This window comes from Ipomoea nil, unplaced genomic scaffold (genome assembly GCF_001879475.1).
Source record: "Ipomoea nil cultivar Tokyo-kokei standard unplaced genomic scaffold, Asagao_1.1 scaffold1074, whole genome shotgun sequence".
Lineage (NCBI taxonomy): Eukaryota > Viridiplantae > Streptophyta > Magnoliopsida > Solanales > Convolvulaceae > Ipomoea > Ipomoea nil.
In genome coordinates, this window is record NW_017617502.1 from 3,670,511 (window position 1) to 3,696,455 (window position 25,945).

Genomic DNA, 25,945 nt, shown 5'->3' on the forward strand with positions numbered 1-25,945 from the left:
ATGGAGTGAAATTACCAGGGGAAGAAAATATTTTCTTGATTTTTATTACTTTTATTTCGTAATAATTCTCTTAACTGTTTTTTCAGACATTTATTTAATTATACATTACGCACTATTTGATTGACTAGTTATACAAGAAACCTGTAATAAGAGTGATTTATTTGATGAATAATGATGAATTGAATCCTTAGAACAAAATGGTGGACCCCAGTCCCCATGAACCAATACAATCTTTCACTCACTTTGTAAATCTTTCTTTTGGTATTTATTTTTTTTTTTTGAAAACATCTTTCGGTCTTTCCTGTTCTCCGACTTTCACGATATGTCCTCTAAACAAAATTACAAAAAGAAAATAATAATAATAATAATAATAATAATAATAATAGTAATAATAATTAATTTCATTTTTATTCTGAATTTATAGGTGATTGTCCATTTTTAATCCTTTTTATCAAAATATTTAATTTGGTCTTACTATTATTGTGGCATGATCATTTTTGGTCTTCTATTAACAAAACAATTTAAATGTCATAAAATACAAGGATATTTTGATATTCAATTATGAAATTTGTCAAAAAAATATACATAAAAAATATAACAAGTCAACGTATTTTGTATAAAAAAAAAATCAAAATGTCATTGTATTTAACGATATTTCAATGATTTTGTTGATGAATGATTAAAAATGGTCATGCCACATTAATACTAGAACCAGAAAAAATATTTTAATAAAAAGGACTAAAAGTGAGCTATCACCTATAAATATGGATCATAAAATGAAATTAATTTTAATAATAATAAAAATAAAGAATCTCAAGAAAAAAATAAATAAAAGAAAAGAAAAGGATGGAAACCTCAACTCTGGCAGGCTGGCACCAAGGTGGCCCCCTCCATCTCCTTCCTTACCATCCTTCAAACACCTCTACCAAAAATTCTTACTAATTATTTAAGGCTGCAATTACAATGTCACCATCCACTATCTTTGAATCTTGACTGTCTATTCCTTCTTAAGCCAATTACTTCCTTTTTTGTTTTTGTTTTTCTTAATATATATATATATTCCTGTTTTGTGGTCTGCCGACTTGCTTTCTTGATTCTACTACTCTTTCATACCCAGAGATTCCATGTAAGAATCTCACTTATTACATGCTTGTTTTGCTCTGCAAAGTTGTGTTCTTTTTTGGGGTGTTGTATACTTATGTTGATGCTTTTTGCTGCTGTCTATTCTTGTTCGCTTTCTTGATTCTTCAGAGGGCAGAATGTTTGCGCTAGTGGGCTTGATTAACATTGCTGGCCATGCTAATCCCACCAAAGAATTGCACTGGCTCTTCTCTGTTTCTGTGGGCATCATCATGTGCAAAATAGTAAGCTTTTTTGGTTATCTTTTGCTTTTTGGATTCTAATTTACTTGTTTCTCTGCTACCCCACTTTTGTTTTCCTAATTTATCTCCTTCAAGGTTAAAAGCTCGAATTTTGAAAAAGGTTAAAAGCTCGAATTTTGAAAAACAAAATCAGGGGAATTTTGACTTCTGCCTCTATTGATTCAACAAAATTTTAGACTAATAAAATTTTGAATTGCAAGCCATAAGGGGGTATTTCGACTTTGACTGTGAAGTGTTCTGTATAATGGTATCTTAAGTCCTGTGAAGAGATTACATCTCTAGCATTATCTGATTCATGCCCTATCTTCTTGTTGAAGGTTTATGAGTTAACAGGTGCAATAAGCCCTTTCTTGTTTAAGGGATTTGTCAAACTTGATGACAAAACCAGACTTGAATGGAACAACCGGTAATGTTAATTTTGTTAAAAGTGTTGTATTTTTAAGTAAATATATATCTAGTGTTGGGTAGAGACCGGTGAAGGGTGAGTCTAGCACCAACTGGCTAGGGGATTGCTGGGCGGAGGCCTGAATGGTATATATCTATTATCTAGTGTTGGGTGTAGGCCAGTGAAAGGCCGAGTCTAGCACTGAGTGGCTAGGGGATTGTTGGGCGAAGGCCTGAAGGATACATATCTAGTGTTGGACTGAGGCTGGTGAAGGGCTGAATCTAGCACTAAGTGGCTAGGGGATTGTTGGACGGAGGCCTGAAGGGCAAGTCCAGCACCCTACCTTTCGAAAATGAATAAAGTTGTGCCTTCCCTACGAGTCATAACTTTTGGTTTAGTGGTAAGTGCTTAATCCTGACATCTAGTGATGTCAACTTGCTTTACCATCTAAATTATTAGGGCTTCTTATTTGCAGTGGGTTCTCTACCTTCCACGCACTTATTGTGGCTGCTGCTTCTCTATATCTCTTGGTTGGATCAAATCTTTTTCATGACAGTTCTAGGGACGAGCTAGTTATCAATAGGACATCAGCTTTCTCAGACACCATATTAGGGGTACTACGTTTTCTCCTCTATCTCTTCCATCTTTCGCACCTCAAAGAACTTACACAATCAACTTTATTTTCGTTTATTGTTGATGGCATTATTATTATTCTTACAGCACCCTCGCAGTCTAGCTAGAATGCTAGTTCAAAGCTAATCATCGATATGGTTGTAGTGAATGCTTTATAGTTTATACAGTTGATGGTGCTCAACGGGACCTATTTCTTACTTTTACTTTTAAAATTCGTGTACTTTGCTTCAACTGTATCCTTAGGAGGTCGAGATTTCTTTTCATAGGCATGTGTGTTACTTGACTTTGCCGTTTTTTTATGTTGAATACAGATTTCTACTGGCTATTTTCTGACTGACTTGGCAATGATAATTTACAACTTCCCTGCTTTAGGTGGACTTGAGTATGTAAGTATAAGAATGCAATCTTTTATTTACTAAGACAGTAATATTTTTTTTATTGCTTATGTTTATGAGTTCTTGTAACTTATGATGTTTGAAGTTTTTTTTTTTCTTCCTTATTTATTCTGATTAATTGAAAATGCAAAGGAAATAAATATCAGTTTCTCGTTTCTCCTTTAAGGTCTTACACCATGGGCTCTCAATGCTTTCAATTGTTCAGTCTCTTGTGAGCGGGCAAGGACTGATTTACATACTGATGGTTCTATTTTCTGAGAGCACTACACCGTTTGTTAATTTGAGATGGTAAGCGTGGATTACAGAGTTCTTCGTCTTTTTCTCCTTTCCTCATCCCGGGATTTCACAATTGGCAATACGTGCAGGTACTTGGATGTGGCTGGTCAGAAGTCCTCGAGACTTTACCTTTTCAATGGGGTGGCTTTGTTTTTCGGGTGGTTGGTAAGGCCTAGCAGATTTGAACTACTATTTTTATTTGTTTTTCTTTTTTGCTATTATGGACTCAAACCCTCAGCCTAGTTGCCATTAGCTCTAGCATCTAAAAGTTTGCCAGTTTTCTTGCTTTCATCAAATGCCCATTACAATTTACAAGTTCAGCCATTAAATGCAACATGGGATGCCCTCTATAGGTTAGTGCTCACAATCAATATATATATATATATGTGTATATATATATATATATATATATATATATATATATATATATATATATATATATATATATATATATATATATATATATATATATATATAGAAGTGTATTCAAATAAGAACAATTATATTATTGAGGACTGTGAGGACAGATGTAGTCGTGTGTCATTAGTCTGTATGTTGTGTGCATGGTTGGATGTAGTCGTGTGCCATAATTTGTATGTCGTGTGCATACGTTTGTTAATTAATAGAGCCTGAGTTCGAAACTTGATGTTTACATGTATGCTAGTGTGCCATTGTGTATTAAATTGTGTGCTTGATACTAATTTGTCGTGTGCCCATTATCTGTCTGCACAGTCTTATAAAAATTAAGCGAATTTTACCTGAACTAGGATTTCAATTAGAGTGGTAATAAATCAACAATTTTGCGGTGTTAAATCAAATCAAGTCAAAATGTTTTAATTTTTGTTTTTTCATGGTGTCTGATTGACTTGATAAACATAAGATCCAAGACATGCTCATATAACATTATCTGCCTTCATTTTTTTCTGTTTGTTCTTGGATTGACTTCCGGCCTTTACCTATGACTTTTGATGTCTTCAGGTAGCAAGGATACTTTTGTTTATCTACTTTTTCTGCCACATTTTCACCCATTTTGATCAGGTCAGTTGATGATCTCAGCATCTTTGTTCGGAGCATGAACCTAAATTTTCTTTACAATTCGAATGTTTCCTCGTACTTTCAAGAGTGTTTCTTGCATACATAAGAATAGAAGGCTATTATACACAACTATGCTATATCACGACCATAAATCTTGCTTTTAAACTTAAGATTTGTAAGGTTATGGTTATGGATCCAAAGTGTTAGGATCAAGTGCTTACCGCTTTATTTCCTTATATACCATCACATTTTCAAGGCCTCGGCCTAACAATTCCCCTAGCCACCAGTTGTTGGACTTGACCTTTCACCGGCCTCTGCCCAACACAAACCGTTCTCTTCATTCAAAAGAGAAAGCGAAGGGTAAAAATGGAACACGATGTTCTTACGGTGAGTGTCAATTGTTATTCAGGTGAAGCAAGTGTACCCGATGGGCTTCTACACGTTGCTGACAGTGCCCCCGGTGTTGACAATGATGAATTTGTTTTGGTTTACGAAAATCGCAAAGGGCATGGTGAAAACATTGGTGAAGTCGTGGCACAGGAGATAGCTTTGTTGTAATCTGCAGGTAAACAACACATTGAGATTCATTTACAACCTTGGAATTGAAGTTGCCTCAATGTACAACTTTGTTATTATGTTTTTTTCATTTTTGAATGAAGGGCAGCTTAATTCTATAGGTGATGTGAAAATATGATTGTCTGTCCATATGATAAAAAGGGTATTTCTGGAATGTCTGTGTAGATTTGTAATTCTTGCAATCCCAAATGGCTGAGATAATAATGACTGCCAAAATGTCATCTTGAGGTATCAATAATATAAAAAATTGTTCTTTCCAAGAAAAAATTGTAAATTAAACTTGCAAGAAAAGTAATCTAAGGTATGGGTACGTTTTGTCGGTGGCCAATGATCAGTGGACAGCTCGACATGAGTAGAGTATTTGTGTAAAGTTTTTTTTTTTTTTTTTTTTTTTTTTTTTTTCTTCAGTTCTACTGATTCTGTTACAATGTAGTATCTGTCGGTATAAGGTTGTTTAGTTGCTCCCATCCAAAATATTAGTGTTATTGGTAGATTTTAGTAGTGTAATTGTTGGTTATATAAGTTTGATTTTTTTAATGAATATAATTATTGTAAAATTACTGTCGTTGTATTGAGAAAAAAGTATTAAAACTGCTTATTAGAGATTTTGGCTGATGGTGCAACATTCACAACATATTTGGGGGAGTGTAATTGCAATTCTGTTTCTCGCTTAATATTAAAATTCACGGTTTAATTGAAAAAATATTACAATTCATCCTATTTGAGGATTTGTTATTAAGCAATGTCGTAATATTGCTAGAGACATTGGGAACGTGTCTGTTCACCATGTCAATATGTCAGCGAATAAAGTTGTTCATGTACTTGCAAGGGCTACTAGTTCGTTCTATGTCTGCCTTAGGTTTGTGATTTTCTATTCCACCGACCTGTATTTCATCATTGGTTGATTGTTAATGAAATCCTTATATTTTCCTCAAAAAAATCAGTTTAATTTGGGTGCGATTTTTAAGGGGTTTGTGTAAGAGTGATTAGGAAAGAGAAGATGGAAGGGGAGGGAAAAAAGAAGAAAAAAAAAACAAAACTGAATTTTTAAACAAAAAAATAGTGTGTCAGGCGCGCTGACAGCACGCCTGACGCGCCACACGAACCGTTATGCTGTGCAATCGTGTGCATCATGTAAGGTGCACACGGAATTAGATCCATAATTTCTATACTATAGATCCATACTTTTTATACTATAGATCCATAATTTCTATACTATAAATTTATTTTTTGAAAGGATACTATAAATTTATAATTTCTATACTGTAGATTCATAATTTCTAAACTGTAGATTCATAATTTTTATACTATAGATCCATAATGCTATACTATAGATTTATAATTTCTATACTATAGATTCATAATTTTTAAATTGTATAGTAATCAAATTATGAACATAGAGTTTTATAATTGTGAATATAGAGTTCAATAATTATGAATCTATAGTATAGAAATTATGAATATATAGTATATAAATTATGGATCTATAGTATAAAAATTATTAATCCAATTCCGTGTGCACCATGCATGGTGCACACGGTTGCAAAACATCATTTGCCTTCGCACATAACACTTTTTTTTTTTTTTTTTTTTTTACATGAACCCAACCCTTTGTAGGCCAAATATATTTTCTATTATCCCTACTCCACATCTAGAAAGATTCCTACCCAACATATTTGATCTGACATTAATCGCCAAATCTTCTCTGATGGTGATGCTCTTAAGAACCGAGATTCTTATGACAATCATTATACCATAGACCATTGCTCACGTAATCACGTTGCTAGATGGATTAAAGGCATTCAAGTTCATTTTTATTATATTATAAATTTTTAAAGGCATTAAGTTTATTTTAAATATATTGAAATTATTTTTAGTATTTGAATGTTGACTAAGTGTAATATATAAAAGTGAAGCTTCATTGCATTAAAAATGAACATTGATAGAGCATTTGTCAGCACTTTGTAGTATAATTTGTCTTCCCATGATATGTGGGAAGAAGAGTTGCATTGTGAGGATTACATTTCTCCTCTCTAATAATTCTACATCCTTTTACAAATTGATATTATATGGATAGTTTAGTCTTTATAATACTTATTACAATTCTATTCTTACCTGTCAAACAATAAAATTTGAATTAATTTATTACCACATTACTAATGAGTTTATGGTCTATTGGCACGAAGTGACTTTTCCAATTAGGAGGCCATGGGTGGAATCAATATTGATCCTTTGTGTTTCAGTAGGTTGAGAAAGTAGTTACGCATAGAGACTACATTGTGCTTCACTTTTTACTCTTACAAATTCTTGACGTAGACACTCTGGAGACTCGAATGATGAAAACATCTTATCCTTTATTGCCACGATATAGAATAAATGTGATCGAGTAAAATTTGGAAATACATGTAGCAGAACTCTATTTTGAAACCAAACTGCGAATCATTCATTAAGAGCTTCCAGAGTTACAACATTCGAAAGGAAAGCCAGAGGAGAACAACTCCATTCCGGACAATCAATAAAGAACATGACTTCACGAGCTAATAAGTGTGCTGTCGTATTCGCAGATTGTTTAACAAGGTGGGGGCCGGTGTGGTGTTGGTGCAAGTCCGGTGTGGTGTTGGTGCAAGTCCGGTGTGGTGTTGGTGCAAGTCACGTGCAGCAGCCGGGTAGGGGACTACCGGCTACCGTTGCTTTTGCATGCCTTGATTATTTTAATAATTTAACACATGTTTTTTATGTTATTGTTGGTTGTTGATTAAGATGTCACATTTGGATGAGTTTTAAAGTAAGAAAATGGTTATAATTAACTAACACTCCTTGATAAGTAGATAATAGCATAAAGTTATAATAATTGGATTTCAAAACAACCACTACATAGCATTTTTATCATATTTAAACTACAACTTTTATAAAAGCAATTAAATCTAATTCTAAAATTACAGAGTTTAAAATTAGTTTGGAAAGCAAATTACATAGCTGCAAAGCAAATCAAGTTCTTTCATACTAGGAATTAAATTTTATGAAGAAGTAGCAAAGCAGAAGCTGGGTGATTCAAACTCTTGCCAATACTTCCATATAAGTTTTCCAGATTTGTACAAGACATCAAATCAATAACACACGCAGCATTAGTGGATTCATACGAGAATGTCCGAAGACTCGGCGCATCAATCTTAATCCTTTCAAACTCATCGTCGCATCTCAAGAAAAACCCCTTCAATAGGGGTTTACACGAAACCGAAAGAGACCTCCCTATACCTTTACACCAAGAAATTGATATATGCTTCATACTAGGGCCACAAGCACTCAATATCCTTTCTAGCAAATTGTTACCTACAAACTTGCAGTTCTTAAAAAACACCTTCTCCAAACATGGAAACCCAATACCAACAAAGCGATGTTCCTCCAATGTACACACCGATAAATCTAAAACTTCAAGTCTCATTGCAACAGAGACTAGCTTGGGAACAGAAATAGAGTGCATTGGTTGTCCCCCTTGGCACCAAGAAATCACAATGTGTTTACTCTTAGGGCTACCACACACAATCTTCTGCAGCAATTTGTCACCTGAATTCCAGCAGTGGGAAAGTGAGAGCAACTCTAGACGCGGTAGATCAATACGAACAATGCAATCTGTATCCAATGTACACCAAAACAAATCCAAAACTTCAAGCGTTTGTGCAATGAAGACATGCTGAGGAACAGAGTATCTGAATGGTGACAAAAGATTTTTAGTTCTGAGCACTAGCCTTGCCACATTCTTGTTTACCGACACACGTAACCAACGATCCAACTTTCTTGTCAAACCTCTCCCCATAGTGCAACATTCAATTTGTAGGCAGAATTTTTGTATGAAAGGCCTTCCATCTAGGAACTTATCAAAGGAGTTTTTCACGTAATCAAATAGAGCTTTTTCTGGATTTTCTTTTGCCCAATTATTCACATCTTTTTCCACCATATAGAAATCTAGATTAGGATAGTTGCACCAAATGCTATTCCAATATTTGGATAAAACGCAAGTGCGGCCGATTTCTTTGAAAGGAAGAAATGATAGTATATGATGAGTTAAGGGCTCAGGAAGCCTTGGGAAGTAATCTGCCATGTCTGTTTACCTACAACAATAATGGTAGAAAAAACATTCAGAGGTAATGTCCATTGTATCATACATAGATGAAGATATAATTAGCTAACTTTTAATGATAATAGGAAACAAAAGAGTTCATGTAAAAATTATATATGGAGAGAGAGCAAAAACGTGGTCATATTTAATTTAATTTAGAATGACCATGTTTCCAAGTTAAGTAAAATCGTATGTATATAAAGCAAACCAATCAAATTACTTAGTAATAAAGTACTACTATCACTTATGGAGGGATTGATTTGTAATTATTTGCCATTAAGTTTACTTGATTTAAACTAATTTATAATGCCTTGCTATTAAATCCAATTTAATTATGTTTCAATATATTATATATGTACCCTAAACACAAAAGCAATTTTTTTTTGCATCACTTGTTAATACATATCCAACTCTTGTGACCGACTAATAACCTTCTCCAACATTATCGCAAACATTTCATTTAATAAATGAGCAGAGTACTCATTTTCATACCTTCATTGCCAGTATAGATGTTAAATGTACAAGACACTTCACCTTTGCCATATAAAATCCATTTTATGTAATTTGGAATAAACCATTTATATATAGATTAAATGATTTATACCCAATATTGTTCTACTATTCGATGCGCGAAAATTCATTCCCAATATTAAAACAATAATAAATACAAATAATTAAAAATTATAATTTGAATTATATATACACAAATAATATATGTATTTTGTACACACACATATATAATTTATCATTCATAGAAATTTAATTAAAATATAATTAAGTATTAAAATTAATATATAATGATTTTAATAAAATGATAATTAAAAAATAGAAAAAAAGATATGATAAATATATGTGTATGGTAATAATGATGTGTTATCAATGTTAAAATTAAAAACTAACAATGTTATAACGATGTAAGGGTAGTTTTGTCTAATAATATTGGAATGTACAACATTTAAATTAAAATGTACACATTTATTTGCATACAAAAAGAGGGACATAAATCAAGGATATAACCTTAATTGAGGTTTATTATGTTTTTAGATTATGACACTATTTACAAGGACAAAGAAACCTCCCTATGGTTATCAAAATGTTTTGTTTTTCTTTACAAATTCTAAATATTATTTAACTCTTTCTTCATATTCATTACTAATCTGAGACGCATTCATCCAACATTTATATCACATGTCAATATAACTCACCATAATTTACAAAAGGTCACTATTAAATTACTTATAACCTTAAAATGATTAACCCTAATCCACAATAATTTCCAAATAATAATTCCCAAACAAAATGCATAATAAAATCTAAAAATTTAAAATAATTCTTAAATATTTACAATAATTCTCTAAAAGTAGCAATAATTCACCACAATACATTTATAACCTTAAAATAAATTAACCCTAACTCATAATAATTAAAAAAAAAAAAAACACAATATTTTCTTAGAATTCACAGTAATTCACAATAAGATATTCAAATGAAAATACTTCCAAAAAAGTAACAAATATTACCAATTATTCAAGAGAAATCAAAATAATTGTTGAAATTACAAAAATAATTAAAAAAATTAAATAGAACATTAAATAAATCAAAATAATTAACAAAATTTAAAAACCTCACAAAAAACAACAATAATACAAAAATATATATAATAATTAATAAAATTTGCAATAATTTTTTAAAATAAACAACATTAAAGTATTAAACAATAAATCAAAAAAAAATCTAACAAATCACAATAATATCACAATCATCCCAAAAACTCAAAATAGAAATTAAAGATAAAATAAAAGGAAATACCGTGTGTGTTGACAATGAGATTGAGCAACTAGTAGCAAGTGGTGGTGAGCGACACTAAGGGTTGACTGGCTAGAGGCTAGTTTTGGAAAACTGTAAGAGGAAAGCGATGACAGTGAGGAAGAAAGGCCATTTGACAATGACGGTAAGCGGTGGGAACGGCAGCAGGATCTAGTGGATTTGAGTGGCGATTACAATTTTAGGTTTTCGTTTCCTAATACCGTATTATATTATATATATATATTATATATATATATATATATATATATTATATATATATATATATATATATATATATATATATATATATATATATATATATATATATATATATTACGACAAGCAGTGGGAACGGTAGCGGGATCTAGTGGATTTGAGTGGCGGTAACGGTAGCGGAATCTAGTGGATTTGAGTGGCAATTACAATTTTAGGTAGCGGGATCTAGTGAATTTGAGTGGCGGTTACAATTTTAGGTTTTCATTTCCTAATACCGTATTTTATATATATATATATATATATATATATATATATATATATATATATATATATATATATATATATAGGTTATGGATCAGGTGCAGGTCCCGTGCGGTTGTGCGGGTGGACGCACATTAAGCATTAAACTGATGCACATTAAGTACACAACACACGCACATTAAGCACACAAACAAAACACCTTCAAAATACAAACTCACGCACCTTAAGCACAAAACTCACACACCTTAAGAACACAACCGCACGGGACCTGCACATGAACTTAATTCTATATATATATAGTGGGGAAAATTACTCCCATACCTCCACTTGGGAAATGAATATCATTTAGCGGTAAATTAGCCTTTTGTGTGTACGGAAAATCCAATGTACTGTTTGCAGAAAAAAGGGCAGGGTAGCTAACTGTACTGTTTGCAAAAGTTCTCATCCACAACATTTGTTCAAAATCTCTATTGCTTTGTGATTGCACAAACTCTTGATGAGGTGATCCTCACAGCAAAAGTTTATGTTATAATTTAAGATTGGGCCATGGTCACTCAACTGGGCTATAATGCACATGGGCCAAACCACACTAAAAGATTGAATCCAACCAATTAGCTAGTCTAACCCATGACCTTATAAACCCATATGCTCTCTCTTATTTTATAGATGTGGGGCTCTTAACAAGTTAGAAGTTTAATTTCCACATTGTATAAATTATAAATATAAGGTGTTTGATTTTCAGTTTATATATTATGATTTTAATTTTAAAAAATTAAATTTTAAGCCGTGCGGTAGTATTCTCATCTAATCGAAGTGATACAAAGACTATTAAATCAGTGTGAGATTTATTGAGACTAATAATAGATATGCAAATTAGATGACCTCTTGTCTTGAAACCTAGTATTTGATACTTCATTACTTTTAGTCCCTGCAAGTCCAATGTTACCGCCTAATTAGTGATGCAGTAAGCTGTAAGCCAATTCCAATGGAACTCAAACAAGAGAACAACAAATTATTTTTGACAATTCCAATGGAACTCAAACAAGAGAACAACAAATTATTTTTGACAATGGCTGTAAGCAGTAACAAGCAAACATTCGTGGCAACTGGCAAGGCTATGCAAATTCAATGGCTATTAGGATTTACCATCAAGCAGTAAGCCAATTCCTATGCGGCTATGCAAATTCAATGGCTATTAGGATTTACCATCAAGCAGTAAGCCAATTCCTATGCGGCTATGCACATTCAATAGCTATTAGGATTTAGGGCAAAATCAAATTAGGGCGAAATTAGGTGAACATGGGCAAAATTAAGCAAACAAAATTAAGCAAACAAGTTGAACCTGGCAGCGGAGTCGTTAGTCGTGGGCGGTGGCCAGTGGCGTTGGTGGTGGCGTCGGAACTCACAGAAGCTTACTGGCTGAGAAATGACGGAACTTGCGGTGGGTCGTGGGCGGTGGCGTGACTTGGGGTGGGCTGTGAGCGGTGGTGTGACTGGCGCGACTTGCGGTGGGCGGAGTCGACGGAACGTCGAAACTTGCAGTGCTTCACCGCTTCAGCTCTCGCGAAGGGAGTCGTGGTCTCGCCTCTTCACGCAGCATTACTAAAATTAATGAAATTTAAAAAAAAAAATTATATATATAACAGCCACAAAACAACGTCGTTTTGGGGCTGAATAATTTTGGGCAGTGGGGCAGCTTGGCAGGTCCGCCCAAGGACGGGGCCAGGATTTCTTCTAAGTGGGGGCGAATAAACAACAGTAAACAGTCTCTAATCTTTAATCATTAATCAAGTACCGAAATGATAATCTACCAAATGTGGCATTCAAAACTAAGACCATATAACAATTGCCATAAAAATGTTGCACTTCTCAGTTCTCACTAATACATAGAATGTCATTACTGTTAGGGGAGGCATTTGTGCAGAAAAACTTTGAAGCATTCATGCAGTATCAGGCATTTTCAAAGAGAGAACCAAAAGAATTATCAAAGAAGAGCTCAATTGCAATAGTGTTAGAGGATAACAAAAAGGAATTCACATAATATCCACTTTAGCTTTACAGAGGAAACATCCAAGCTAATACAAAATAAGGTATCACAACAAGTCAACAAATATTAGTTTGCTCGCATTTTTTAAGAAGTGGAGCATTTTGAAACATTTGACCACTACTTACAGCCACATTATTTAATTTAAACTGGAAACTTCCATAGCTGCTTTGCCAGAAGATGTACTTTCAAGCTTTAACCAAATTACCAAATTTTGATCAAAGACAGCCACCAAACAGCAACAACTCGAACAAATTTGATCACATGACATACCCAAATTACCAAACACTGGATATTCAATTTAATCAATAAGATTGTTGGATAAGTTCAAAACTCAAACCTTTAGGCAAACAATTGAACAAATTAAGATTAATAAACAGAGTCGATGAACTATATATGAACCTGAGGCATGGGGTGAAGACCGAGCCGGTAACGATTGAAGACAAGGCAGCACAGCTAGCGACGATCGAAGCTTGAAGAGGAAGCTGGCGAAGCTGCGAGTCGGTGACTGGTGTGACGTTGTCTGGTGGGCGGTGGCGTCTGGCTGGGACGCGAGGTAGAGGAGAGAGGACAGAGGAGAAGAGCGTCGGCGGGGGCGTAACCGCGTAAGAAGAAAGGAAATAAAAATTAAAAAAGTTATATATATTTATATAACAGCCCCAAAACAACGTCGTTTTGGGGCTGTCTAAATTTTGGCAGTGGGGGCAGCTGCCCCCAGGCCAGCTCCGTCCCTGGGTCTGCCTTGGCTTGCAAACTCTTTCTATCCCTATAGATGAAAATGCATATGGTGAAAAATAAGATAAAAATAAAGAATTTACATGATTGAAAAAGAAAAAAAAATACTACGAATTTGTTATAAATAATATTTATTGTGGACATTATTGTGTAACGGTCGTATTTATGTCTCCATGTATTATGTAAGGAAGAATGGATTGTTGGAATAAGATATTGAAGTGTTTTACCTTTGTCTATTTTCTCTCTATTTTCTTTTTATATAATTATTATTATTATATTGTTCATGTTCATGTTCATGTTCATCCCATCTGTTCCATTGGGAAACGCTACATACGTGCTAAAGGAATCAATTATAACATGTTATCAGCATGCACTTTCGGTGCACGGTATGTTTACTTTCTAATTAACATTTCTAACTATTCAAATTGCCAATAAATTGCATATTTACATTCTGAAATCCTGGTGATTTGGAGTATATGCTTTGAAATATACATGCAATTTATATTAATACAGTATGAATGTTTGTATATGCTTTTCACTGTTTCGATACATGAATATACATGGTTTCCAAACAAAAATTTAGAGTTCTGTAATACATTCAGTATAAATAAATATTATATACATATTTCGGTATACACAAATCTTTTTCGAAAATTTTTGGAATGAATATATACCTTTACTTTCTTTTCCGGAATATATATGTTTAAATAATAATAAAAAAAAAAATCAAATAGTGGCCGTATGTCTTATGGAGTTATGGAAGCCTGCTGAAAATCTTTTGCCGATTGGCTTTCATATGTACATGGTATATATGAAAAAATCAACCAAAAAAAAAAACAAAAAACAAAAAAAATAATCAAACCTGTTTTTGGCCGTTTTGTCGCCGGCGACTCGTTTTCTAGTCGGGGCAGCCCATAGATGCTGTCAGTTTTTCGTTCCAATTTTCTCTCAGATCATCATCTGCTCTGCCGGTCGGGTGCGGCGGTGTGGCTATTTTGACCAAAGGAGGAAACGGCAACGGCAATCGTGGTGGCTGTCGTTTGCCCGTTGTCATTGTCGCCGTTAGCTTCGTCGGAATCGCAAGAAAGCGCCACAGACAGATTGATTGAAAGAGAAGAGATCTTACCCTTGTTTTCATCTTCTTTATTTTAGCTGCACTTGGGTTTGGGCCTTTTAGACCAGATTTGGAATATTAGAAACAAATATTTTAAACATTTTGGGCCTGTACTTTTACATATCTTTATATATACTAATATATACCAATATATATATATATATATATATATATATATATATATATATATATATATATATATATATATATATATAGGTTGGAAAAAACCTAGATTTTGTGCTTTGTAAGAGCAACAATATTATACATAGTCTTTTCACAAGGTGAGAGAAAATAAGTGTAAAAAAAGGACTTATTTTGTCAAAAAAGAGTAGTTAATTTGACGTGCACCATCTGGGTGCGCACAGTGCACATAACGTGCAGAATTATGCTTCTTTTTTCTTCATTCTCTCTCCAAGAGGACCCCACGAAAAACCCCTTCAATAGGGGTTTACACGAAACCGAAAGAGACGTCCCTATACCTTTGCACCAAGAAATTGATATATGCTTCATATTAGGGCCACAAGCACTCAATATCCTTTCTAGCAAATTGTTACCTACAAACTTGCAGTTCTTAAAAAACAGCCTATCCAAACATGGAAACTCAATACCAACAAAGCGATGTTCCTCTGAGGTACACCCCGATAAATCTAAAACTTCAAGTCTCATTGCAACAGAGACTAGCGTGGGAACAGAAATAGAGCGCATTGGTTGTCCTCCTTGGCACCAAGAAATCACAATGTGTTTACTCTTAGGGCTACCACACACAATCTTCTGCAGCAATTTATCACTTGAAATCCAGCAGTGGGAAAGTGAGAGCAACTCTAGACGCGGTAGATCAATATGAACAATGCGATCTGTATCCAATGTACACCAAAACAAATCCAAAACTTCAAGCTTTTGTGCAATGAAGACATGCTGAGGAACAGAGTAACTGAATGGTGACCAAAGATTTTTAGTTCTGAGCATTAGCCTTGACACATTCTTGTTTACCAACACACGTAACCAACGATCCAACTTTCTTGTCAAACCTCTCCCCATAGTGCAACATTCAATTTGTAGGCAGAACTTTTGTATGAAAGGCCTTCCATCTAAGAACTTATCAAAGGACTTTTCCACATAATCAAATAGAGCTTTTTCTGGATTTTCTTTTGCCCAATTATTTACATCTTTTTCCATCATATAGAAATCTAGATTAGGATAGTTGCACCAAATGCTATTCCAATATTTGGATAAAACGCAAGTGCGGCCGATTTCTTTGAAAGGAAGAAATGATAGTATATGATGAGTTAAGGGCTCAGGAAGCCTTGGGAAGTAGTCTGCCATGTCTGTTTACCTGCTATGAGCATGCAAGACAACAATAATGGTAGAAAAAACATTCAGAGGTAATGTCCATTGTATCATACATAGATGAAGATATAATTAGCTAACTTTTAATGATAATAGGAAACAAAAGAGTTCATGTAAAAATTATATATGGAGAGAGAGCAAAAACGTGGTCATATTTAATTTAATTTAGAATGACCATGTTTCCAAGTTAAGTAAAATCGTATGTATATAAAGCAAACCAATCAAATTACTTAGTAATAAAGTACTAGTATCACTTATGGAGGGATTGATTTGTAATTATTTGCCATTAAGTTTACTTGATTTAAACTAATTTATAATGCCTTGCTATTAAATCCAATTTAATTATGTTTCAATATATTATATATGTACCCTAAATACAAAAGCAATTTTTTTTGCATCACTTGTTAATACATATCCAACTCTTGTGACCGACTAATAACCTTCTCCAACATTATCGCAAACATCTACTATACTAATTAGAGCCCAAGAGAGTTAGGCCTATAATGGGTAGAAAAAATGACGGTCACATATTTTAATCAAATGAATGGCTCAGATTGATTAAAAGATTGATCAGATTTAAATTTTACACTAAAATTTCCTAAAATACCCACACACCGTTACTAATTCCGTTAAAATTTTAAGAATTGCCGTTAGTTCACCGTTAACTTACTCATTGATTTTAATAAAAAAAGGTCTTAGGTTCGAACCTCATCCCAATCAAAGTTGGCATAATTAGTACTCTATTTTACTCTTATTAAATTATATAAATAATAATTTAGTAGTTACAACAAAAAATAATACATATGCATTTCTTTAATTTAGAATTATGTGTCCACAATGTCTTTATTCAAAAAAAAAAATTATTCATTATCAATAAATTAAATAAGATAAATAATTTTATTAGTTATATTGTCTTTATTTTTCTTCAATATAAAAATTCTTTATATTCAAATTTATTAATTGATTATACTCGTTACATTGTCCTTACAATGTCTTTATTCAGTGAAAAACAAATTATTAATTATCAATAAATTAATTAAAAAAAATATTTCCATTAGTTATATTGTCTTTATTTTTCTCAAATGTAAAAATTTTTACATTCAAATTCATCAATTGATTATATTCACTACATTATCTATTATCTTTTTTGTGCATTATTTTTCTAATTAAATATCAAAGTTATAACATAAAATAATGCTATATATTTATTTACCAAGTATTTTATTAATACCATGAAAAAATTTAAAAAATATAATTAATAAAGCCAACCATATTAACTACTTGAGAGATTTTGTGACAAAGAGAGTATTCAAATCACACAACAAATAATTGAAGTGAGAACTACCTCGCAATGTCCTTGTTTGACAATTAGCAGTTAGCGGTTAGCGTTAGCGGATTAGACCTTATTTAATTATTAACATTGGGTAGAAAAAATGACTGCCAAATTATTAAATCAAATGAATGGTTCATATTGTTCAGATTTTAATTTTTTTCTTTTAAGATTTTCTAATTTATCCTTAATTATATGATTATCCATTTAACTTTTCCGTTAATTCACCGTTAGTCTAATTCTAATATTAAAGTCTAATATAGAATTATAACTACACCATTAATCTAATTCTAATAAAAAAGTCTTAATAGAACTTAACCACAAATCCTAATGTCGGAATCTCCTCAAACAATATTAGTATATATTTAATATTTTATGCCCTAATTTGTATTTGTTCTCCCTTATGCATGTCCCGTATTTGATTTCAACCATACCTATACAATTATTTTATTGACAATTATAATCAATATTGACTATATTATCTTGCATTTGTAAACTTAGAATTACCTATTTAATCTGCACGGGCTTAGCTCAATGGTTTAGTGGGTAGTATTTGGGAGAAGAGACCAAGGTTTGAACCTCGACGGCGGCAATGCGGGAATTATGTTCAAAGTGGGCAGATTCCTTGTGCGTATCAGCATTTGGCCCTGTCTGCTGAACCATTGAGTCACCGTGATTTACAACTTCCCACAATGCTCTGTTGGGTCGGAGTGTGGGGGGCCTTGGGGTTGGGGACTCAACCTTTGGGAGAAGAATTACCTATTTAAATACGCAAATTCAACCTTCAATTATCTATGCATGAACAATTTCAATATAATCTTGTCTTAATATACTTTAAAGTACTTATTTAAAAAAAAAAAAAAAAGCATTGGGCATTATCCCAATCGCGCAATGCGCGTAAAAAACTAGTTTCATTTAATAAATGAGTAGAGTACTCATTTTCATACCTTCATTGCCAGTATAGATGTTAAATGTACAAGACACTTCACCTTTGCCATATAAAATCCATTTTATGTAATTTGGAATAAACCATTTATATATAGATTAAATGATTTATACCCAATATTGTTCTACTATCATTTTGTACGCACGATGCGCGAAAATTTATGCCCAATATTAAAAAATAATAAATACAAATAATTAAAAATTATAATTTGAATTATATATACACAAATAATATATGTATTTTGTACACACATATATAATTTATCATTCATAGAAATTTAATTAAAATATAATTAAGTATTAAATTAATATATAATGATTTTAATAAAATGATAATTAAAAAATAGAAAAAAGATATGATAGATATATGTGTATGGTAATAATGATGTGTTATCAATGTTAAAATTAAAAACTAACTATGTTATAACGGTGTAAGAGTAGCTTTGTCTAATAACATTGGAATGTACAATATTTAAATTAAAATGTACACATTTATTTGCATACAAAAAGAGGGACATAAATCAAGGATATAACCTTAATTGAGGCTTATTATGTTTTTAGATTATGACACTATTTACAAGGACAAAGAAACCTCCCTATGGTTATCAAAATGTTTTGTTTTTCTTTACAAATTTCAAATATTATTTAACTCTTTCTTCATATTCATTACTAATCTGAGACGCATTCATCCAACATTTATCCATCACATGTCAATATAACTCACAATAATTTACAAAAGGTCACTATTAAATTACTTATAACCTTAAAATGATTAACCCTAATTCACAATAATTTCCAAATAATAATTCCCAAACAAAATGCATAATAAAATCTAAAAATTTAAAATAATTCTTAAATATTTACAATAATTCTCTAAAAGTAGCAATAATTCACCACAATACATTTATAACCTTAAAAAAAATTAATCCTAACTCATAATAATTAAAAAAAAAAAAAAAAAAAAAAAAAAACTCACAATATTTTCTTAGAATTCACAGTAATTCACAATAAGATATTCAAATGAAAATACTTCCAAAAAAGTAACAAATATTACCAATTATTCAAGAGAAATCAAAATAATTGTTAAAATTTCAAAAATAATTCAAAAAATTAAATAGAACATTAAATAAATCAAAATAATTAACAAAATTTAAAAACCTCACAAAAAACAACAATAATACAAAAATATATATAATAATTAATAAAATTTGCAATAATTTTTTAAAATAAACAACATTAAATATTAAACAATAATTCAAAAAAAAATCTAACAAATCACAATAATATCACAATCATCCCAAAATCGGAGGGGGTCGCCCATATACGGCAAGAAAATGTGACATCCCGACAGCCCCTTGAAACGAAGTATTGTACCAATACTCGGCCCAATGAAGATATCGTCCCCATTGTTTGGGTTGCTCAGAAGCAAAGCATCGCAAATATTGTTCTAGACAACGATTAAGGACCTCGGTCTGGCCATCTGTTTTCGGATGGTAAGCATTGCTCCTTCGCAGCTTAGTTCCGAGCTTGGCAAAGAATTCCTTCCAGAAATTGCTTAAGAATACCGAGTCTCGATCACTTACTATGGATCGTGGTACTCTGTGTAGGCGAACAATCTACTTCATAAAGATGTCAGCAAGTGATTTGGCGGTGAACGGGTGTCGTAGCCCCACAAAATGGGCATATTTAGTGAAGCGATCTATTATCACCCATATGCAATCCAGCCCATTTGATCGAGGTAGTCCGGTGATGAAATCCATAGCAATATCTTCCCAAGTTACTGATGGTATAGGTAACAGATGGAGTAAGCCATCAGGGGCCAAGGTGTCATACTTATTTTTCTGGCAACTGAGGCATTCTGTGACAAATTGCTGGACACGTCTCATCATTCCTTGCCAGTATACACTCGCAGCCAGTCTACGGTAAGTGCGATAAGCCCCCGAGTGACCTCCTGTAGGTGTAGAATGGAATTCCTCCAATAGTTTTGGTATCCATGGCGAGGTAGCTGGTATGACAATGCGCCCTTTGTAAAACAACCGCCCATTAACAAGCTGAAATGGTGGCTGGCTAGTGGGGTCCTGCTCCAGTCGATCCCTAATGAGTTTTAAATTGGTATCCCGTGAAATTTCAGCCTCAAGGACATCCCAATCTAACCAAAAAGGTAAGGATATTGCAGATAACTCTAACTCTTCATGTTGTCGGGATAAAGCATCAGCCGCCTTGTTTGTTTTGCCAGGCTTGTAAGCGATCTCAAAGTCATAACCCATTAGCTTGGCTACCCAATTTTGTTGTGATGGGGTGGTAACTCGTTGTTGCAAGAGGTGGCGTAAACTACTATGATCAGTGCGAACCACAAACTTTCTTCCGCCAAGATATGGTCTCCAATGTTGAATGGCTAAGACTAGTGCCATCAGTTCCTTCTCATAAGCTGATTTTGCCAAGGTTCGACCCGAGAGGGCCTTGCTAAAGTATGCTATCGGACGTGCTTCTTGCATAAGAACAGAACCCACACCTGTCCCTGAAGCATCACACTCAATAATGAAGGTTTGTGAAAAATCTGGTGTTGCTAGGACTGGTGCAAAAGTCATAGCAGCCTTCAACGCATCAAAGGCAATTTGCCCCTTATTGGGCCAATGAAATTTTTCTGCCATATCCTTCTTGAGAAGTGCAGTTAACGGCTGAGCTATATTCCCATAGTTTTGTATGAAGTGACGGTAGTAGCCTGTGATACCCAAGAATCCCCGAACAGCCTTTGTGGATTTAGGTTGAGGCCAACGCAGCACGCAGGATATTTTTGCTGGATCCATAGCCACCCCATATTGTGAAACAATGTGCCCCAAGTATTCCACTGTCGTCCGGCCAAATTGGCATTTCTTTTCATTTGCTTTAAACTGGTGGGCAGATAGTATTCCCAGCACCCTTGACAGATGATTCAGGTGATCCTTCCAAGTAGTGCTATATATTAGTATATCGTCGAAAAATACCAACACAAATTGTCGAAGGAGGGGACGGAAGATGTCATTCATAATTGCTTGAAAGGTGGCTGGTGCGTTTGTCAATCCAAATGGCATTACCAAAAATTCATAGTGCCCGGAGTGCGTTCGGAAAGCAGTTTTAGCCACATCTTGTGTAGCAACCTTAATCTGATGGTACCCGGAACGGAGATCAATTTTGGAGAAGTATCGAGCACCATGAAGTTCATCTAGCATTTCCTGTATGACTGGAATTGGATATTTGTTTGCTACCGTTACCTTATTGAGCTCTCGGTAGTCGACGCAAAATCGCCAACTACCGTCTTTCTTTTCACCAATAACACTGGGCTAGAAAATGGACTGGAACTAGGTTGAATAATTCCTGCTGCAAGCATTTCACCAACCATTCGTTCTATTTCGTCTTTCTGATGATGACCATAGCGGTAAGGCTTAACACTTACTGGAGTTGTTCCTGTCTTTAAAACAATCTGATGATCATTAGCCCGAGAAAGAGGTAAACCCTGCAGATCACCGAAAACTTGGCAGTGCTGCTGCAATAAATTACAGAGTTGAGAGTGTTATGAATTAGAAATCTCTATATCCTCATTGTTCGATGAAGGCAGAGCAGTAATCTCCCACAATAGACAACTGAAATCAACATCACTTGGGTTCTCCAATGCACTGACAGAGACAGGGAGTCGAGATAAAGACGGGTCCCCACTAAGCTGTATAGGGCGATCCCCAACTTTGAAAGTCATAGTCATTCTTTCCCAATTTGCTTTGATATTGCCCAGAGTTTCTAGCCATGCGACTCCAAGGATCATATCAACACCTCCTAATGGGAAGACAAAGCAATCCAATGTCATTGTGACAGGACCCAAATTAACTGGTAACTGTGAATATTTGCCTTTGGATTCAACTCGACGACCATCCCCTAACTTGACTCCAAATTGTTGTGTGGGTTCCAATGGATACTGCAACTTGGTAGATAATCTATGAGAGATGAAGTTGTGGCTAGCACCGCTGTCCACCATAATGATGACCTCTGTACTTGCAACTTGGCCTCTAAACTTCATGGTTTTTGGGCCGTCGATTCCTCCAAGGGCTGTCAATGGAAGGTCCAAAAATGAATATTGCACTGTATCTGGTTGCAAGTGCTCTGAGTCGATGCATTGTAATTCGGATGGTTCTTCACCTGCATCATCCCCCTCATCTTCTGCTGCAATGAGAGTTCGTAGAGACTTATTCGGACATACATGCATCGGACTGTAGGGTTGCTGACAACGAAAGCAGACCTTTGTTTCTCATATCCATATACTCGCGGTGGGAGAATTGGCGATCCTGCTTCTGTGGTGTATTCATACTAGAATTTCGAATAGGAGGAACAAAAGAGCGTGTTTGGGAATTATATGAAGTGGTGTGATTTTTTTCTGATTGGTGAGGGTTGTTTGATAATGGCTTGGGCGTAGGATGATTAGATACATAAGAATGGGCTGAAGAATGTTTAGTAGGCCCAGAAGACCATCCAATCCCAGCAGAAGTCTTCTTATTATAAGAATTGTCATCTTCATCAACCACTCGTCCCGGAATACGACCAGAAGAGAGGAACTCCAATTCACGTTTCACAGCACGTGCAACCCTTATTGCTATACGTAAATCTGTCACATCATTTGGTCGGAGGCGCACATGGATTGCCGGCTTCAGTCCATTGAGGAACAACCCTAGCTGAATTTGAGGCGCTAAACATGGAATTTGGGCAACACGGGCTCTAAATATATTAGCAAAGTCGTCTACAGTACCAATTTGGCGAAGCGCGGCTAATTGTTCAATCGGAGGCCCGGAAAGTTCACCACCAAATTCTTCCAAAAGCTCTGTTGTAAACTGACTCCACGTGAGAGATGGATGTTGCTGTTGAAGCCAACGGAGCCAATGAAGTGTTGGTCCTTCCATACTGATGAAAGCTGTTGGCACCTTTAAATCCTCACGGGTGCATTGAATGACAAAGTACTGATCTGCCCGTACTAGCCATCCCACCGGATCCGTGCCATCAAATGTTGGAATCTCCAACCGGCCAGGCTGCAGCGAAAGAATGACCGAAGGAACCTAGTGCAATGGTACTGGTGCGGAATCGATATTATCTGAAGAGGAATTTCTGCCCGCAGCAACCACAGGAGAAACACTAGATTCTACTGACCTTTTCCAATGTAGTGAAAAGAGTAGCTCGGACATCTTGGCAAGCGTACCTTCTATCCCATCCATACGGTCTTTTATTTCAGAACGCATTTCCTCCATCTCTGTATGCATTTCCTCCTGGCTCTTCTCTAATGAGTCCACACGAGCATCCATTCGTGTGTTGGTCATTGCACGGCAGGTCGGACCAATTTGTTAGAGATAAGAGTTGTGAGGAAGAAACAAACCAGCGAATTGAATTAAAAGTAACCAGGAAACAAGGATAAAATATCCTCCAGCAAGAAATAGTCTTGCCCAGCTGTAAGAAGCTCTTATTTTATGATTACTACTGCCTGCCTATTACTAAGGGGAACTCCTTTATTTATATTCTCATATATATGTTATAAAAGTAAACACCCTAAAATTCTCTCCTGATAATCTGCTGCAATCCCTGAAATCTGCAGCAATCCCCTGACTCATGCCTTATTTGTATTCTGGAAATCTACTACTTGATTGGATGACTGATTCCCCTTTCTTTTTATTTCTTGATTTCTTTCCTTTCTTCTTGAGTAAACAATCCATTTGTTTGGTGCGTTATCACATTCAAAACGGAGACCATATAACAATTGCCACAAAAATGTTACACTTCTCAGTTCTCACTAATACACAGAATGTCATTACCGTTAGGGGAGGCATTTGTGCAGAAAAACTTTGAAGCATTCATGCAGTATCAGGCATTTCAAAGAGAGAACCAAAAGAATTATCAAAGAAGAGCTCAACTGCAATAGTGCTAGAGGATAACAGAAAGGAATTCACATAATATCCACTTTAGCTTTACAGAGGAAACATCCAAGCTAATACAAAATAAGGTATCACAACAAGTCAACAAACATTAGTTTGCTCGCATTTTTTAAGAAGTGGAGCATTTTGAAACATTTGACCACTACTTACAACCACATTATTTAATTTAAACTGAAAACTTCCATAGCTGCTTTGCCAGAAGATATACTTTCAAGCTTTAACCAAATTACCAAAATTTGATCAAAGACAGCCACCAAACAGCAACAATTCGAACAAATTTGATCACATGACATACCCAAATTACCAAACACTGGATATTCAATTTAATCAATTATAGACAGATTAAGTAATTAGGGCAAAATTTGCCAAAAAAAAAAAAAGGAAAATTAGGAGAAAAACATAATAAGATTGTTGGATAAGTTCAAAACTCAAACCTTTAGGCAAACAATTGAACAAATTAAGATTAATAAACGGAGTCGATGAACTATATATGAACCTGAGGCATGAGGGTGAAGACGGAGCCGGTAACGGTTGAAGACAAGGCAGCGCAGCTAGCGACGATAGAAGCTTGAAGAAGAAGCTGGCGAAGCTGCGAGTCGGCGACTGGTGTGACGGTGTCTGGTGGGCGGTGGCGTCTGGCTAGGGCGCGAGGTAGAGGAGAGAGGACAGAGGAGAATAGCGTCGGCTGGGGCGTAACCGCGTAAGAAAGGAAATAAAAATTAAAAAAGTTATATATATTTATATAACAGCCCCAAAACAACGTCGTTTTGGGGCAGTCTAAATTTTGGCAGTGGGAGCAGCTGCTCCCACGGCCCCCGGCCAGCTCCGTCCCTGGGTCTGCCTCAGCTTGCAAACTCTTTCTATCCCTATAGATGAAAATGCATATGGTGAAAAATAAGATAAAAATAAAGAATTTACATGATTGAAAAAGAAAAAAAAATACTACGAATTTGTTATAAATAATATTTATTGTGGACATTATTGTGTAACGGTCGTATTTATGTCTCCATGTATTATGTAAGGAAGAATGGATTGTTGGAATAAGATATTGAAGTGTTTTACCTTTGTCTATTTTCTCTCTATTTTCTTTTTATATAATTATTATTATTATATTGTTCATGTTCATGTTCATCCCATCCGTTCCATTGGGAAACGCTACATACGTGCTAAAGGAATCAATTATAACATGTTATCAGCATGCACTTTCGGTGCACGGTATGTTTACTTTCTAATTAACATTTCTAACTGTTCAAATTGCCAATAAATTGCATATTTACATTCTGAAATCCTGGTGATTTGGAGTATATGCTTTGAAATATATATGCAATTTATATTAATACAGTATGAATGTTTGTATATGCTTTTCACTGTTTCGATGCATGAATATACATGTTTTCTAAACAAAA

At 34.4% G+C, this 25,945-nt stretch overlaps 3 protein-coding genes across 7 annotated transcripts; 1 reads left to right on the forward strand and 2 right to left on the reverse strand.

Annotated features, from left to right (window-relative positions):
* The first annotated feature begins 897 nt into the window (after positions 1-897).
* LOC109182517 (transmembrane protein 56-B) lies at positions 898-4,836 on the forward strand. Of its 2 annotated transcripts, XM_019332647.1 has the most exons (9): positions 898-1,126; positions 1,252-1,364; positions 1,700-1,788; positions 2,243-2,381; positions 2,712-2,786; positions 2,962-3,083; positions 3,161-3,236; positions 4,050-4,109; positions 4,516-4,836. In XM_019332647.1, exons 2-9 carry the CDS (start codon positions 1,260-1,262, stop codon positions 4,651-4,653), a joined length of 804 nt encoding a protein of 267 aa, XP_019188192.1. In that variant the 5' UTR covers positions 898-1,126; positions 1,252-1,259; the 3' UTR covers positions 4,654-4,836. The 2 variants fall into 2 exon arrangements, with proteins under 2 accessions (XP_019188192.1, XP_019188193.1); XM_019332648.1 differs by lacking the exon at positions 898-1,126 and having other exon boundaries at positions 1,254-1,364; positions 2,227-2,381.
* A 2,702-nt stretch (positions 4,837-7,538) lies between these two features.
* Positions 7,539-25,498, reverse strand: LOC109182521 (F-box protein At5g03100-like). 4 transcript variants are annotated; one of them, XM_019332654.1, is made up of 4 exons: positions 14,724-14,795; positions 13,529-13,892; positions 12,425-12,684; positions 7,539-8,791 (listed from the first exon to the last, which is right to left on the reverse strand). In XM_019332654.1, the coding sequence occupies exon 4, from the start codon at positions 8,779-8,781 to the stop codon at positions 7,693-7,695; it is 1,089 nt and encodes a 362-aa protein (XP_019188199.1). In that variant the 5' UTR covers positions 8,782-8,791; positions 12,425-12,684; positions 13,529-13,892; positions 14,724-14,795; the 3' UTR covers positions 7,539-7,692. The 4 variants fall into 4 exon arrangements, with proteins under 4 accessions (XP_019188199.1, XP_019188200.1, XP_019188201.1 ...); XM_019332655.1 differs by lacking the exons at positions 13,529-13,892; positions 14,724-14,795 and adding an exon at positions 25,036-25,498; XM_019332656.1 differs by lacking the exon at positions 13,529-13,892 and having other exon boundaries at positions 14,724-14,786.
* LOC109182641 lies at positions 21,845-23,915 on the reverse strand. The gene is made up of 4 exons (XM_019332791.1): positions 23,736-23,915; positions 22,865-23,645; positions 22,229-22,788; positions 21,845-22,120 (listed from the first exon to the last, which is right to left on the reverse strand). The coding sequence occupies exons 1-4, from the start codon at positions 23,913-23,915 to the stop codon at positions 21,845-21,847; spliced, it is 1,797 nt and encodes a 598-aa protein (XP_019188336.1).
* Positions 25,499-25,945: the final 447 nt, after the last annotated feature.